Source organism: Siniperca chuatsi, linkage group LG22, assembly GCF_020085105.1.
Source record: "Siniperca chuatsi isolate FFG_IHB_CAS linkage group LG22, ASM2008510v1, whole genome shotgun sequence".
Lineage (NCBI taxonomy): Eukaryota > Metazoa > Chordata > Actinopteri > Centrarchiformes > Sinipercidae > Siniperca > Siniperca chuatsi.
In genome coordinates this window covers 6342789-6360511 of record NC_058063.1, presented here as the reverse complement: position 1 = coordinate 6360511, position 17723 = coordinate 6342789, and the positions used below count along the sequence as shown (strand labels likewise).

Here is a 17723-nt window from a genome sequence, read left to right as displayed (position 1 = left end):
TGGCAAATTTGAAATGACATCCAACATCTCCGCTGTCTCCATAAAAATCAATCATGTGGATTTCTCGGACACTGGGTTGTATTTTTGTAGATTCTACATAAACAGATACCCAGTAATTGTCAGAGCGACATATTTAAAGGTTCAAGGTAAGAATGTTGTCAAGAATCATTTAGCTGCGAACACAAAGGATAACATATGTGTTATTTCAACATGATTAAAGTATGATGGAATATTGTCAAAATATGATTTTTTCATCATCATCTGTAAAGGCAGTGGTGAACCTCATGACAACTTGGAAGGAGGCTAAAACATTCTTCCTGCGTCTCATAAAGATTTATTATGCAGATTAGCATTTGTCAATTGATGGTCATTTATCCATATTATTATTAGCCAGATCTCAAGCCAGTAAAGGATAATAAGTAAAGTAGTTTCCTCAACAATATGCACAAAATATGCCATTTCTTTATTGTTCAAAAGAAAAGCAGAAAGTCTAATCTAATCATCTTTCTTGTAGAAGTGCCTGGTGAAATAATAAACCTGATGAGTGTGATCCTGAGCGGTGTGACTGTTGTTCTCACTAAGGTCATCATTGTCAAAATATCTTTCATAGATATGTCCTTTTGTTGTTATTGGTTATCTTTGATTATTTTGTTCACTTAAACAATTCATATTCCAATTATTACTATCTATTGGACTGGTCAGCAGTAGGCATGTTATCCCCTTTCACACATAGCACTCTGTTGCTGGCAGTGTTTTGTTGCTTTTGCATAACATTAGTTCCCTTTATTTCTCATCACGCTGTCATCTGTCAATCAGCTGTCATCTGTCTGAGCTCTCTGGATGGCTCAGTCAATGTGACGTATCTTCCGCTGCGCAGAGGATTGTGGGTCAGAATATCCAGAAAAGCATGCTGGCTAGCATACTGCAAAAAGCGACCAGATGCAGTATGACATCCTGGTGTTTTTGGCACAGATGGTTTGTATAGACTTTAATGTCAGGGATCTTACTCTGTCAGCGTAGATTAATTTTAGAATTAACTAATCACTAATTTTTTGATTTCCCTGCCAGTCCTTGATCAGGATGCAACTTCAAATACAACTCATGGTGAAACAGATGTTTTCAGTGTTACAATCTTCTTTCTCACCAGAAACAATGTGATTTTGTAATAATGTAATTTATGTAATCAGGTATTTATGCAAAATCTACAACTTTTTGGTAGTGAGATTAGTTTTATTGCTTGTTTATTTTCAAGCAATATGTGTACAGATGTTATGGGGAAAGAAAGTGTTAAACCTAACCCACAGGCAAAAAATAGCAACCGCAGGAAGACTGGCTTTCAGCCATAACCACACACCACACACATAGCAGGTTTTAAAGATCAAGAAAGAGTTTCTATAAATAGTTGCCCGTATGAACCCCTTCTGACACTGATTCACTACTCCACTCATCACTTTACACAAATTGACCTTCACAAGATGCGTCAATATCTGCTTTCAGACTTTTGCCAAGCAATATCGATGTAAACACAGAGTCCTCCTCCCTTCATCTTGCCAGAGTCTTGCGCTCTGTCAGCTCGGAACACAGTCCCCCCGTCGAGTGCTCGATCAAGAATGTTGATGGAGCAGGTCTCTGTAAAGATGTGGGCACAACAGTCTCTGATTCCCGTTGCTTGGCCATTCTGAGTCGAATTTCGTCCAGACTGGACATTAGCCAGGAGCAGCATTAAGTCTAAGCTGGGCCAGCATGGCTCCTATCCCGGCTGTCTTTCCTCTCCTCCTAGGCGATCACAGCAGCCACCGTGGTGCCTGCCTGGTCCGGTTGATCTGGCTCAAGGTCCACTACTCCAAACCCCGGCTTCCATTTCCGATGACAACGATAATATATTGTTGTCATAGGTAATACTGTTGTAGTCAGGCACCCTATCCTCCCCATCCCTGTGTGTCTTTTGGTGCTCTCCTCTCCTTGTGTTTCTTGTGTGTCCCCGTCTCATCTTTAGATATGTGTGTGTGTGTGTGTGTGTGTGTGTGTGTGTGTATGTCTTCTGGTCTGGCTACATGGTTCCCCGCCTGCTGCTGATCACCGGCACACATGTCTTCTATCAACCCATCAGTCTCCAATTCATCGTAGAAGTTGATGTACTGGACATGGGAGTCAGGGCCGTACTCTCCCAGTACTCCAACACCGACCAGAAACTTCATACCTGTGCCTTTTTCTCCCGACGACGCACTCCCGCCGAACAAAACTATGATGTGGGCAACCGGGAGTTATTGGCAGTGAAAATGGCGTTGGAGGAGTGGCGCCACTGGTTAGAAGGAGCAGAACAACCCTTCATAGTGTGGACAGACCACAAAAACCTAGAATACATTCAGTCAGCTAAGATGCTCAACTCTCGCCAGGCACGATGGGCATTGTTTTTTGGACGCTTCAAGTTTACCCTCACCTAAGATCTTTTCAAGATCTTTCCCTGGAACCCGAAACTGGATCCGACACTATTCTGCCTTCCACATGTGTGGTAGCCGCCCTGACTTGGGAAATAGAAACAGTGGTGAGGGAGGCCCAGAAGGATCAGCCAGACCCAGGCAACAGTCCTCCTAACCGTCAGGCGGCCACAAAGGCCCGGGCCTTTTTGGCCGCCTGTACCATCTGTGCGCGAGGGAAGTCTTCTCATCGACCTCCGGTCAGCCGGCTACAACCACTCCCGGTCCCCAGTCGCCCATGGTCCCATATCGCCCTAGACTTTGTTACCGGACTGCCTCCATCAAAGGGTAACACCACCATACTCACCATAGTAGACCGTTTCTCCAAGGCGGTCCACTTCGTGGCATTACCTAAACTCCCTTCAGCTCTGGAGACGGCCAACCTCCTGACCCACCAAGTGTTCCGTCTCCACCGAATCCCGCTGGATACGTCTCAGACCAGGGCCCCCAGTTCATATCACAGGTTTGGAGATCTTTTGGCCAAGCTCTGGGAGCAACCATCAGCCTTTCCTTCGGCTTCCACCCGCAGTCAAACGGTCAGACGGAGAGGGCAAACCAGGACCTTGAAGCAGCCCTTCGCTGCGTAGCTGCCACCAATCCATCTTCTTGGAGTTCTCAACTCCCCTGGCTGGAATATGCACACAATTCCCTCACCTGCACTGCTTCTGGCCTCTCCCATTTGAGTCCTCGCTAGGATACCAACCACCCCTGTTTCCATCCCAGGAAAGTGAACTTGCAGTTCCGTCCATATGGCACCACCTTCACCATTGCCAGAGGATCTGGAAAGAGACCCGAGCAGCTCTTCTTCGGTCGACCGAGAGGAATCATCAAATCGCAGACCGACACCGGATACCAGCACCCACTCACGAACCAGATCAGAGTGTTGGGTTACCCTCCAAAAATATCCCGTTAAGGACCAAATTCAAGAATCTGTCTCCCCGCTACATTGGTCCGTTTATCATTGACCGCATCATTAATCCCTCTGCCGTCAAACTCAAATTACCCCGCTCCATGAGAGTTCACTCCACATTCCATGTTTCACAGCTTAAACCAGTCTCTTCCAGCACTCTGTGCCCTCCTTCCGACTCCCCTCCACCCGTCCGGGTCATTGATGACCATCCTGCCTACTCCGTCAGGCAACTCATGGACGTGTGCCCACATGGACGTGGGTACCAATACCTGGTAGACTGGGAGGGATATGGTCCGGAGGAGTGGTCCTAGGTTCCACACTCCCGCATCCTCAACCCACAGATGGTGTGGGAGTTCCACCGGTCTCATCCGGATAAACCTGGAGGGGCACCAGGAGGCTCCCGTTAAGGGGGGGTACTGTTGTAGTCAGCCACCCTATCCTCCCCATCCCTGTGTGTCTTTTGGTGCTCTCCTCTCCTTGTGTTTCTTGTGTGTCCCCGGCTCGTCTTTAGATATGTGTATGTGTGTGTCTTCTGGTCTGGCTCCATGGTTCCCCGCCTGCTGCTGATCACTGGCACACCTGTCTTCTATCAACCCATCAGTCTCTACAGTTTAAAAACCAGGCTCTCCCACTACACCAATGCCAGATCGTCCCCATACATTGATTATTCTGTGCCTGTGATCACAGTTCCTGTTCCACCTTCACCTTGCCTGTCTCCGACAGTTCCACTTTGCCTGTCTCCTACCACTCCACCACGGAGCCAGACCCCCTGCATCTTACCTGCTCCGTGATCTGGGTTCCGCTGACGGTCAGTCTCCACACACCGCCACCACCTCACCCCCACGGCCAGCCCAGGTCTACACGGTATCACCTACATCCTCCAAACCCACGCGGCATCTAGACCAAATCAGACGGGTGACCGCTGCTTCAGGCTCCAAGTCGGAACCATTGCTACTCTCCCAGGGTTATCAAGTTCAACGCCGAAGGCTTAGCTCTGAACAATTACACTCCTTCCCACTATTCCTGCTAACATCGAAATAAATTGTAAATTGGTTGTAAAGACTACTAGTGTGTTCTGCATTTGTGGGTTTGAAGATCGTACATATGACAAATACGTGTTTCAGCTATAAAGCCGAAAAAATAAAAATAAAAAACAGATGAAAATCAAGAATGTAGCTGGCGGAGTTTGAAGGAGCTACAGGCCTCAGCATCTGCACGTGCAACCGCTGCCATAGTCAAAATCTTCCGATCCAGTCGATTTGAACAATTTTAGCTTTTAAATTGAATCCATCCAGATATCATTTAATGATGTTTCAGCAATAAAGTCGAAAAAAAGATTAAAACAAAATCCAATCCTGAGTTTAACCATTCAATTGGCATAAAGCATCTGTACTGTTGAGGGATTGCCATGAAAGCATGATCTAACATAAATGGAGGAGTATCTTACTGTTATTCAGTCAAAGACACTATAGCATTACATTTTCAAACAAATAACATTGTCTTGTACTCCATGACGCAAAATCTTTGCGTCAGCACTCATATTCCTAAAAGCTTTTATGTAGTCAGCTTGAGCAACAAGATAGGCAACAAAAAACACCCCGCCTCTTTACATTGAGAGCACCCTTCCTGGTCACAGTTGACTTACGGACTTTGCAGAGCTTCAGTCATACACACAATGATGAACTTCACCTTGATAACAGCTTTGATTCTCTGCAGCCTCAGTAAGTACTGCCATTGAATAACTTCAACTTCTTTGCCAACTTTGATGAATTCTCTAAACCAGCAGAACAAAAATGAGTTACTTATTATTACATTAACTATGAGGTATTTTTTCTCTATATGTTACTTTGAAAAAAGTCTCTTGTCGTCTGCTGTTTGTTTCAGGCTGGATCTCTGTCTCAGCTTCTGAGTCTCAGACTGTGAATGTCCAGCCTGGTGAAGAAGCCACGCTGCTGTGCTCTAAGACGTCCAAATCTGACTCTGTGGCATTATGGTTCAAAGTGGTCAACAGAACCAAGGCCAACTCCATTTCTACTATGATCAGATCTGCCAGCAGTCCTCACTACTTTGATGGATTTCAAAATGGAAAATTTGAAATGGGATCCAACACCTCCACTGTCTCTCTTAAAATTAAGAGAGTGGATTTTTCTGACTCTGGGCTGTATTTCTGTGGATTTAACATAGAGGGACGGACAATTTTAATTGGGATACATTTAAATGTTGAAGGTAAGATTATTATAAAATCCTGTGGTATCCATTCTTCTGTTATGTCTTTCTGTGTTTGCTAATTTAATGATTGCCCTATAAGAACATGTGTGGCTATTTAATCATTGTCATAACAAAGGAGTGTGACACATTTCGAGTAAAATCAAGATTAAATGTATCTTCATTTTGTTAAAAGGCAGCGATGAATCTCATGACGACGTTGACAGAAAGTCTAAAACTAACATTCTCTTTAAGATTTCTTTCATTGTACATTTTCACTTCTAGTCGTCTTAAGATAAAAACAGTATGGCTAACTTAACTTTTGTCAGTTTAATGTTAGAAGTTCTCAAACCAGTAAAGGGAAAATAGAGTCTAATTATATTATCTTTCTTTTAGCAGAGTGTGACAGAATAACAATGTTGATGAGTGTGATCCTGGGTGGTCTGACTGTTTTCCTCGTAATGGTCGTCGTTGGTCTGGTTGTTAAAAACAGGAAACTTCAGACAGGTACTTTTTTTAAAGCTACTCTTTCTATGTTGCGTTTGGTTTATTGTTTTTTTACTTGTTGAAAGAGTACAAATTTTCATGTTCGTCACCTGATTCTACGTATTGTCTCTGTCATTCAGCTGCCAGTGAAGAACAGAATCCACAACAGCGTGAGGTGAACCAAGTGTTATAATTTACTTTTATTTGTTTTATAATTTAAAATTATATCCAGTCATTATTTGTTTTTTTTCTCTAAATATCAGCTGGGTAATATAAGTGACTGTAAATATTCTTTTTAACAGAATCTGGGCTCTGATGAGCTGAACTACGCAGCAGTGAATTTCTGTCCAAAAGGAAGAAGAAGAGAAGTGGAGCCGAATGTTGTGTATTCTGCTACTAGATAGGCTCAGGAGGCAACAAGGAATGCTGTTCAGAATGGGACTGATGCTTTATCATATTAATCTGCAGTTGTGCGTTTGTGTGTTTGGTGGACAGGAGGACTTATCATCACTTTGTCAAAAATCAGACAAAAAAAGTGCAGTCTTCTTTTTAGTGCTGTTTTTTAATTATTATCCCTTTTAATTAGAGTATATCAAAACAGACAGTGCATATTTTAAATGCTGACTTAATAGACTGGTTTTCTATACTGGTATGGAGAAGAAAAATACAGCTGCCATCCAGTTTTACACCCTGGTTGTGTTTTTTTAATGAACTGTGTGTTAAGAAAACTGTACTGTATTAGCCTAAAGATAAGTCTCGACCACAGGAAGACTGGCCTTCAGCTGGGTTTTGTTTTCTCCAGTGTGTTTCTTTCACAATTTAGCCACAAACAGCCACAAAACACACCAAATAAAACTATTATAGTTAATATGATTTGTTTTTATCTTACATTTGATAGTAACAGACTTGCGTAGCACTTGAAGACACCATGCTGCAGCACAGATCCTAACGAAGCTGTTAGGAGCCATTTATCTGGGAAATTATTCTTTCCTGCCACACATACACCAGGACAATGTTTGCAGTTTAAATTACATTCCTTGCTTATGGTCTCCTATATTATATTGTGTTGGTAAATAAATCAGCAAATTGAGTGCATGTGCATAATAGGCCGTGTCTGTTATGTCAGAAAGTAAATATAAAGAGTGTCAACATGTTACAGTGTCCTTAAATTTTGATCATTTCAGTACAGATGTCCCAAGTCCCAGTTCCCATCACAGACTGCCACAGATCAGGTGTGAGCCCCCCACATCCAATCACATGAAGACAACAAGATTAGAGAAGTGGCCAAATCAGTCTCTTATCTTTCTGAAAATGTCTCATATCAGATGACTCATTTAGACTTATTAGGAGAAAATGCTGTGATGTCTCATCATTAATTGCCTATTAAACACAGGTGTGTTCACTCCTTTACTTTTACCTGATGAAGACCGTCTGTGGTTGAAACGTTATATCAGTCATGTCCACATGAAATAAAAGTAATTTGGCGTTGGGGTACGCCTAGCACTTATTACATATACATATTACATATTTTATATCTTTATGGCTTAGATTCTAATGTGTGTAAAGGACATCGATAACAAATTATAACAGATAACAGATTGTATTTATCATTGATCAGAATTTTAGAGTCTGCCTTCCTCTCATTAAAATTATTTCACTGTGGCATTTATGGACGAGCTGTTTCAGCTTCCATCAAATAACAGAGTCAGGTCTGTCCATTTAACTATTAGTCAGCGCTTAAGCCACTAGAGATAAAGTACTGTACAGAGAGTCTAACTTAATAATATCTCCTGTAGAAAATCCTCATGGAAAAACAAGCCCAAGTGTGATACTGGCTGCTGTGACTGACACTGGTATGGCTGCCAACGTCAGCAAACTTCAGGCAGGTCCTTGTTGTAAGCTGTTTTATATTTTGTTTTATTAAGTTATCTTAATATGATCAAAAAAATCCAAAGCTTCTTGTTTGGAAAATTGCATGAACTGCAATGTTTCGGTTAACTGACCAGATATACTGTTTCTGTCTTTTAGCTGATAATGAATCAGAATCCACAACAGAGAGAGGTGAATCTAATTCTGACATGGAATTAAGATTAAGGTTAAATTAAGGTCAAATTTTATACTTGTATGTTTTATGGTTTAAAAGCTGCTGGAATCACTTCGGGTAATTTATATTTTATTTCTTCTCACCGACTCAGCTGTGTAAGATGTTACTGTCAATACTTTTGTTTAGAGAATCTGGACTCTGATGACCTGAAGGACGCAGCACTGACTTTGTATTCAACAGCAATAAGAAGCAGGAGGCCTGCATCAGAGAGGGAAGTGGAAGCTCATGTTATTTATGCTGCCAGCAGGAAGAAACTGGAACTGCAACTCTGAGTGTGACTGATGATTTATCATATTAAACTGCTGCAACTCAGCAGAAGGACATTTTAATAAAGTTCCTATATTCATGGTCAGTTTGCATTTTCTTTGTTTGTCTAAGAGGAACAAGGACATATTTGATGTTTCATGAGGAGGAGCCACAAAGGGCACTGATGGCAGACCATTTGACTCGTCCTGTGAGTAAGTTTGACAGTCAGGGGGAGGGAGGCGTGAGTGAGATACACATCACTTCACAGGAAGAGGCAGCACAGTGCGGTCTGAGCACAACTGACATGAAAGTCACGAGGCCTTTAAAGACAAAGCTTTGTAGCAAAGTAAAAAAAAGAAACAGTGAAAACTGGCCTACTTGAGTTAGACTAAATAATATCAGACTCTTTATTTATACAGATTGGAAAAAAATGTCAATTAAAAAAAAACATTTTCCATTTTCACCTTCGTAGAAGCCGTGTTGTACATTGTTTATGTTGTTATGGAGTCACGACTGAATTCGATGCCAACGTGAGAGTTTTTGTCTCAGATCTATAACATTTGGAACAGGCAAACTATGGCAAATGTTGTCTAGCCTGCATTAGACTTTACCTTAAAGGATCTCTACAATTGATACCATTACTTTCACTGCAGAAGAGGTGGGTCCTCCTCTTTACATCAACAGGTGCATACAGCAGCAGTTCATTCTTGCTCCAGCAAATATCCAGTATAGTAAGGTATCAGATGGGAGGAATTTAGGTCAATCTGTCTAAAGTCTAATTTTGTGAAAAAGATTCAATATTAAGGTAAATATATTATTGTATTGCTAGTGGTAGTACTAGTTTTGATTCTCACATGGTTCTTTCTCTCCTGCTCTCAGTCTCTGTCTTATTTATATTTGTTTGTCGTTGATCGTGATCTAAAGATAAGAAAAACAAAAACCCATTTGTGGTTTGATGGAGGAGGAGCCAGCAAAGGACACTGATGACTGTCAAATGTCCTTATAGGGAGAGTGTGAAAGCAGGGAGGAGTGAGCGACGTACACATCACTTGTTTGGCGGGAAGAGAAAGCACAGTGTGGTGTGAGCACAACTGAGCTGAAGACTGAGGCCTGTTAGATCAAAGCTCTGTGAGAACAAAGTCAAATCCTTGTTAAATAAAACCTGATATGAAGTGGAGAATACTGGCTTAATTTCCTCTGTAACATTGACGAAGTGATGGGCCTCTACATTAGAGAGAGTCTACAGGGAGGGAGGAGAAAGTGACGTACACATTATATGTTTAGAATAAAACATTCACTAATGTAGAAAATGTTTCCGCAAGACATTTTTTTCTCTATTTGACTGGATACTGACTTTTATTAAGTTTATAATTGTCTGACATAGTGAATGTGTATATGAATGGTTTTCAGTTGTCTATTCTCAGTCTTAGGCTCAATTTTCAACCAAGATACCTACTGTACATCTCGACTCCGCACTGCATCATGTGAATGCAACCCTTGTCTGTCCATGTCTATTCTTCTATGTTTACACCATGTGAGCTGCAGTGAGTACTAAAATACCAAACAGGCAGGCAAAGTAGATCTCAGGTTCAGCCAAACTGGCATATCGCTGCTTGTGCTGCCACATAAATAGAACACTATGTGTGAGTGGAATAGTAGCTTATTGTGTGGTCAGTGACTGACAAGATAAACACAGAAAAACCTCACTTCCTCTTTAAACCTCCTTCAGTGATTTTAAGCTCCATTGCAGTACGACGATCATACCCACAATGATGAGCTTAACTATGATAACAGCTTTACTTCTCTGCATGGCTAACTTGTGTTTAGTTTCATAACCACAAGCAAAACTGAATCTAGTTGCTGCTACAGTTGTTTAGGGGCATTGTTATCTGTTTGTTGCATTATCAGCTGAAAACTAAATCTATCTGCTGTTTATTTCAGGCTGGATCTCTGTCTCAGTTTCTGAGTCTCAGACTGTGGAGGTCCAGTCTGGTGAGGAAGTCACACTGCTCCAACTTTTCCAGGTCTCCCATTCAGATAATCTGGTTCACACTGGCCAACAGAAATCAGCCCCGATGTATTTCCTCCATGTACAATTCTATTGAGTCCGCTGATGGAATAAGGTCATTTATCCATATTATTATCAGCCAGATCTCAAGCCAGTAAAGGATAATAAGTAAAGTAGTTTCCTCAACAATATGCACAAAATAAGCCATTTCTTTATTGTTCAAAAGAAAAGCAGAGAGTCTAATCTAATCATCTTTCTTGTAGAAGAGCCTGGTGAAATAATAAACCTGATGAGTGTGATCCTGAGCGGTGTGACTGTTGTTCTCACTAAGGTCATGACTGTCAAAATGAGGCAACGTCAGACAGGTACTGTTTGAGTGCTGTCCTCTATTTTATTTATGTTGCTTTTGCACATCATCGAATCCATTTTTTTAAGATTTACTTTTATATGTTCTATAGTGGACAAGCTAGTCAAATCACGTCAACTCATGACTAGACAATCACTGTATCATTTATGGTAAACTCATATATGTGAATTTTCCATCCAAAAACAAGAAAGAAGTGGAAACTCAACCTAATTAAGTCTGCAACTAGAAAGACTCAGAGGGCAACTTAAAATGTAGCCCTGATCGAGGACCGTCACACCACATACTGTATCACATTTCTGAATGGCCATCTCACAAAAGTCATTCAGGGGCTCCGAAAATGTCTTACAGCAGGACTGTTAGAAATACAAACTCACTGGATGGTAGGGTTAGGCAGATCATTTTAGCGAGTGGGAAAAAATTAATGCAGACAATCATAGAAAAGGTTTCAATCGTAGTCATCTGGAAACTGTTTTCAGAATCAAGACGTTTCGGCTCCCATCCGGAAGTCATTCTCAATTGTGAAAAATGGTCTGAGATCTCAGAAATTTCAGCTAATCTGTATTACTTAAGCAGAAACCCTGGGTTTCTGCTGTTAGAGTAAACTACATTGCTCTGTTTTTGTGTGGGCATCTTGTCCTTAGGCTGAACGCCTGGCCTTTCTTGATTGTTCTACACTCAGAGGAGAGGATGGAAAGCTCCAGATAGAAGTGTACAGGAAACCAACGCATACGGATCAATACTTGCTGTTTGACTCACACTATCCATTACAGCACAAGCTGGGTGTGATCACTACAACATAGAGCCCAAGAAGTGCCCACCGGCTCAGAGGGTAAGAAGAAAGAGGAAATGCATGTTCAGAATGCTCTCTCAGCTTGTGGGTATCCTACTTGGGCTCTCAACAAAGTTAAAAGAGCCAAAAAACAGGATAAAAGGGAAACAGAACCAAGAAGGAACGGTGTCTCCATCCCTTATGTATCTGGACTGTCTGAAAAACTACAAAGGATCTTTAGACAGCACAATGTTCCTGTTTTCTTTAAACCAGGCAACACTTTAAGACAGAAAATCGTTCATCCTAAGGACAAGATGCCCACACAAAAACAGAGCAATGTAGTTCACTCTATTCAATGCAGCGAGGAAAACTGCAAAGAACGGTACATAGGTGAGACTAAACAGCCACTTCATAAAAGACTTTATCAGCACAGACAACGCGCTAACTCCAGATTGCAGAGCGCCGTGCATTTGCATCTAAAAGCTACAAACCACACATTTGAAGACAGTGAGGTGAAGATTCTAAGTAGAGAGAAGAGTTGGTTTGAAAGAGGAGTCAAGGAAGCCATTTTTGTGAAAAAAGAAAACCCCTCTTTGAACAGAAAAGGTGGTCTGAGATTCAACCTGCCAACGATCTATCACAGTGTATTATCACCATGGTCAAGCCAATCATATGCTAATCAGGTACGTAACATTGATGAGGGAGGTGCAGCCAGAAAACAATAGGCCTGATTAGTGATTACTGGGCCATCATGGAAACAAAAGAAGGGCAGTTTCAGGTGAAACTAGGCAGGTTAAACCCTGCCCTTAGGAAGACTCCTTCCTGAGGGCAGGGCTTAAGTAACACATATCAGCAGAAATTTCTCAGACCATTTTTCACAATTGAGAATGACTTCCGGATGGGAGCCGAAACATCTTGATTCTGAAAACAGTCCAGATGACTACAATTGAAACCTTTTCTACGATGGAACATTCCTGGACGAATGAGGGACTCCACCGTCTTATAATGCAGACAATCTGCTATGACTGTGAATGATTTCTGCCCAGAAGATATATAAATGAGACCATCTTTTTAAATCAGTTTTATTACTGCAATGTAGCCTCTGGCCATCAGAGGCAGCATTGAGTGCAGAGCTGCTGAGCAGCACTGCAGTTGGAGAGTGAGGAAGAAATCCAGCTTTTAGTACGTACTGCAGCTGCTCTTACGAAGTACGTACTGTTGCATGCAGTATGCATACACCTGGGACAGACTACTTCGTCATAACATTGCGCCTTGAACTTTGACCCTCTTGCTCATACATCCGTCGCAGGCTACATTACTTAACGTTACCATGGAGATACAACAAAACGCCATTCACCGAGCTCGTCAGAAACAACTATGCTGTTGTTATTTTGTAATGTATGTAGTTCTAACTTAGAAGTAAAAACTAAATGCATACATCCATTGTAGATTCTAACATGCAGTATTATATTCACAACAGTAAACTTACATATGCAGTTCTCTGTCATTGTTATTTTCATAGGTATGTCCTTTTGTTGTTATTGGTTATCTTTATGATTATTTTGATATATTATATTATATATTATATTTTGTTTCTTATTCCTATTCCTGTTATTACTGTCATTTGCCTGGTCACCAGTAGGGATGTTATCCCCTTTCACACATTGCACTCTGTTGCTGGCAGATGGTTTTTTGTTGTTGAATGTATTTTCATGCAGAGATGCAGCTGCTGGCACTATGTTCTTTCTACACGTGAAGCAGCCTTACATTTAACTTAATTTTATTTGTAGTGTAACATACTTGCCAATTCTGTTGTGTAACCCTGTACATTTCTGCAAAACTTCATGATATGTGACAGTTTATAATCAGATCATTGCAGTCCTAATATGTAGTGTCTTTGTATCTCAAACTGTGAATAAACCATGTATTAAATTAAGTGTAGCTGCTCTAGCACCACCCCAACAATGTTGGCAGGACTGAGTGTAGCTATGAAATATAAAACAGCTAACAGGCAGAATAGGATTTTTACAGGAAGTTAAACAAGGCTTTTGCATAACATTAGTTCCCTTTATTTGTCATCGCGCTGTCATCTGTCTGCTCTCTCTCTCTCGGCAGCTCAGTCAATGAGGTATTTTCTGCTGCGCAGAGGTTTGTGGGAGAGAATAGTCAGAAAAGCATGCTGGCTAGCATACTGCAAAAAGCGACCGGATTGCAGTATGACATCCTGGTGTTTTTGGCATACTGCTTTTGACATACTATGTATTGGGACATATTAAATCTTTTTCTGGCATACTATATAGTATGGTAGTATGGGTATTGGAACGGACAGATGGTTTGTATAGACTTTAATTTCAGGGATCTTACTCTGTCAACGTAGATTGTGTTTTTTCTTATGTTAAACCCACTAATTTTAGATTTCCCTGCCAATCTTCTTTCTCAGCAGAAACAATGTGATTTTGTAATAATGTAATGTATGCAATTATATATGTAATCAGGTATTTATGCAAAATTTTGGTTTTATTGCTTGTTTATTTTTTCATCTCTTGGCAAAATCTTCCTATCACCTTGCCATTTGGACATAGATGTCTAGATTGAAAAAGAGGAGGAGTGAGTGAGGTACACATCACTTGTTTGGCAGGAGGAGACAGCAGTGGTGTCATCTGAAAATTATGATGCTTCCAAGGTCAGAAATCTAAAAAGAAAATGTAAAATCTGGCTTAACTTTGGTCATGAATAAAATAAAATACAATCTTCAGCTAAATTTGCATCTGATGGAATGTAAACAGCAGATAGAGAAAGTGATGATAATACGGTTTCCATCTTTACGTAAAAAGTTTGACATTTGTGAGACAGTGTCCGTCCAATTTGCCTGCGTTTGAGCACCAAGCATTATCGATGTAAACACAGAGTCCTCCTCCCTTCATCTTGCCAGCTCGTCAGCTCGGAACATGGTCCCCCCGTCGAGTGCTCGATCAAGAATGTTGATGGAGCAGGTCTCTGTAAAGATGTGGGCACAACAGTCTCTGATTCCCATTGCTTGGCCAGTCTGAGTCCCATTTCGTCCAGACCAGATATTAGCCAGGAGCAGCATTAAGTCCAAGCTGGGCCAGCATGGCTCCTATCCCTGCTGTCTTTCCTCTCCTCCTGGGCGATCACAGCAGCCGCCGTGGTGCCTGCCTGGTTTGGTTGATCTGGCTCAAGGTCTGCTGCTCTTTAATCCAAACCCCAGCTTCCTTTTCCGATGACAAAGATGATGTATTGTTGTCAGGTAATACGTGTTTCAGCAATAAAGCCAAAAAAAATAAAAATAAAAAACAGATGAAAAACAAGAATGTAGCTAGCGGAGTTTGAAGGAGCTACAGGCCGCAGCATCTGCACACGCAGCCGTTGCCATCAAAATCTTCTGATCCAGTCGATTTAAACAATTTTGGCTTTTAAATCAAATCCAACCAGACATCATTATTGATGTTTCGGCAATAAAGATTAAAACAAAAAATGTAACGAAATCAGTTAATGAAGCCATTTCTGAGTTTAACCATTCACTTGGCATAAAGCATCTGTACTGTTGAGAGATTGCCATGAATGGGCTTAAAGCATGAATCTAACATAGATTCAGAGAGGCCTGGTTGTGGGTGTCAGAAGACTATAAAGATGTATTTTGACAATTTTAAAAAGGTGCACAGTGAATGAACCCTTTAACAACTTGTGTCAGGAGCTGGGCCTTAGAGGATGATTGTAGGATATGTGTAATTGATGGGCAATAACAAATAATCACCAGTCCACAGAACAAGTCACCAATTTCAGAATACACTGATCTGATTTGTCTCAGTATTGCCTGTATGGGGTATAACAGCGGATGTCTTCACAGGGTACCTCTTGTGGCCAGTTAAGTCATCTGCAGTGGATCGACACGACACCGTGATATCAGAGTATACCTTAACATCATAGCATTTCAACAATGTCGTGGTCACTGTAATAGTGCAAGAATCATCCTCAAATGTTTCCAGGAACATGCAGGTCACCACATTCCCCTGATATCAGTATCCAAACAGCATTCATAGAGAGCAGCATCCACTAAGAAAGCATGACAATGGGACACTACAGGTTCCTTGTTAAATCACAGCACAATGTGTGGCAGCTAGTTTCAGGGCCACAGGTGGACTATTCTTCCAATATTTCATCCTGGCTTACCTACAGCACACATTCGCATCAGTAGGACATATCGAAATACTGTCAGGCATTAACATGTTAACGTTTATCTCAAATGGAGTATCTTGCTGTTATTCAGTCAAAGACTCTACAGCATTACATTTTCAGAAAAATAACTTTGTCTTGTCTCCATGTGGCTAAATGTTTACGTCAGCACTCATATTCCTGAAAGCTTTTATGTAGTCAGTTTGAGGAACAAGATAAGCAACAAAAAACACCCCGCCTCTCTGCATTGAGAGCACCCTTCCTGGGGCAGACTTCAGTGCAGTGCAAGTCGAGGTGTACAGTCAGTATCCTGGTTGAAAACTGAGCCTAAACACTGAACGCAGTTTAAATAGAAATTTATCTCTTCTTATTAACTTCTGGTAAGACAGCCACAAAGCCTATATCAAAAATACAGGAAGGGGTAAGGAACTTAACTGCAGATAGAACCAGGTCTTTAGAGACATTCCCATATTCCCAATTTCCCTAGCATTCCCTTTTCAATTTGATCACATTTTAGAAAACTTCTCCTTGTATGCTGATTTGCTATCATTTTAATTTGCTGTTGATGCTTTTTGTTGTAATGCATACTTTCCTCCATGTTGATAAATTCAGGATAGTTTACAGTGCAACAAAAGAGTCATGCCATACTCTGTTCCCATGAGTTTTTCTGTCAAGGTACAGCCGTACCATTCCTAGTGTTTTTGTCTGTCCCCTGTTGGTCCTCCTCCTGTGTGTATGTGTGTGTGTGTGTGTATGCTGTGGGGTGAGGCCTCCGAGGAACTGCCAATCAGCAGCTGACACACCTGCTACCCATCTACTGCTGCTCACCTGTTCTCCATCCACAATCACACCTGACAGTATGTCTGCCCGCCTCTTCTTACCAGGTTTTGCCAGATTGTCCGTTTACCTCAGTGATGTACTTCCTCGGCTCTTGATTACCCTGTTAAGATAGTACCTGCATGTTATCAGAACGCCTGATTAATCTGTTTGACTCCCTGTGCCCAGGTTTGCTCGTGTCACCTGCCTCCGTGTTGCCTAGCAGCTTTCCAGGAGGACCTCACCATAGCTCTCACCTGCCTTGCCTTGGACAGCGTTTCCTGCCTCAGCCTGCCTGCTCTCCTTGGCCTCGTGTCAGCCCGCTGTCTGCCTCCAGTCTACCGGCTTCCAACATTACCTCGATACTCCTGGTTCCTCATTGTGTTTCTTCTAAATAAACGGAACCTACTACTGCACTTCCACTGTCCTAGTCGTGCTTTTAACATGACTTGACAAAAGCCTGTGACAAAAAATGCCGTTTGCATTGCACACTAAATTCAAATAAATATTGTAAAAAGGATGATGATGATTTTTACTTTTGGAAATTTGCACCTCTGTAGCTTCCATTGTACTGTGTATCAGTCAATTGTGCTCAGACCGCACTGTGCTGCCTCTTCCTGTGAAGTGATGTGTATCTCACTCACTCCTCCCTCCCCCTGACTGTCGAACTTACTTACAGGACGAGTCAAATGGTCTGCCATCAGTGTCCTTTGTGGCTCCTCCTCATCAAACATGATGTTATTCCTCTTAGATGAAGGTCGGAGGCAGACAAAATAAGAAAGACAGAGACTTTGGCTGAGAGAGACACAGAAAAAACACAAAGAAAATGCAAACTGACCATGAATATAGGAACTTTATTAAAATGTCCTTCTGCTGAGTTGCAGCAGTTTAATATGATAAATCATCAGTTACACTCAGAGTTGCAGTTCCAGTTTCTTCCTGCTGGCAGCATAAATAACATGAGCTTCCACGTCCCTCTCTGATGCAGGCCTCCTGCTTCTTATTGCTGTTGAATACAAAGTCAGTGCTGCGTCCTTCAGATCATCAGAGTCCAGATTCTCTAAACAAAAGTATTTACATTCACATCTTACACAGCTGAGTCTGATAAATTACAATGCAAATTAGAATCTAAGACATAAAG

At 41.5% G+C, this 17723-nt stretch overlaps 2 protein-coding genes across 4 annotated transcripts in view; one reads left to right on the top strand and one right to left on the bottom strand.

Annotated features, from left to right (window-relative positions):
• Positions 1–5015: 5015 nt before the first annotated feature.
• The window catches only part of LOC122869821, a 24172-nt gene continuing 11464 nt past the window's right edge, over positions 5016–17723 (top strand). The window contains exons 1-4 of the mRNA XM_044183150.1: positions 5016–5108; positions 5272–5613; positions 5989–6099; positions 6219–6253. Coding sequence (XP_044039085.1) covers positions 5063–5108; positions 5272–5613; positions 5989–6099; positions 6219–6253 — 534 coding nt within the window. The 5' untranslated portion in view covers positions 5016–5062. The remainder of the gene's footprint in view (positions 5109–5271; positions 5614–5988; positions 6100–6218; positions 6254–17723) is intronic.
• LOC122869825 overlaps positions 17457–17723 on the bottom strand; it is a 3112-nt gene continuing 2845 nt past the window's right edge. For all 3 annotated transcript variants that reach the window (XM_044183159.1, XM_044183160.1, XM_044183161.1), the window contains one exon: positions 17457–17642. The gene's annotated coding sequence lies outside the window, so the exon portion shown is untranslated. The remainder of the gene's footprint in view (positions 17643–17723) is intronic.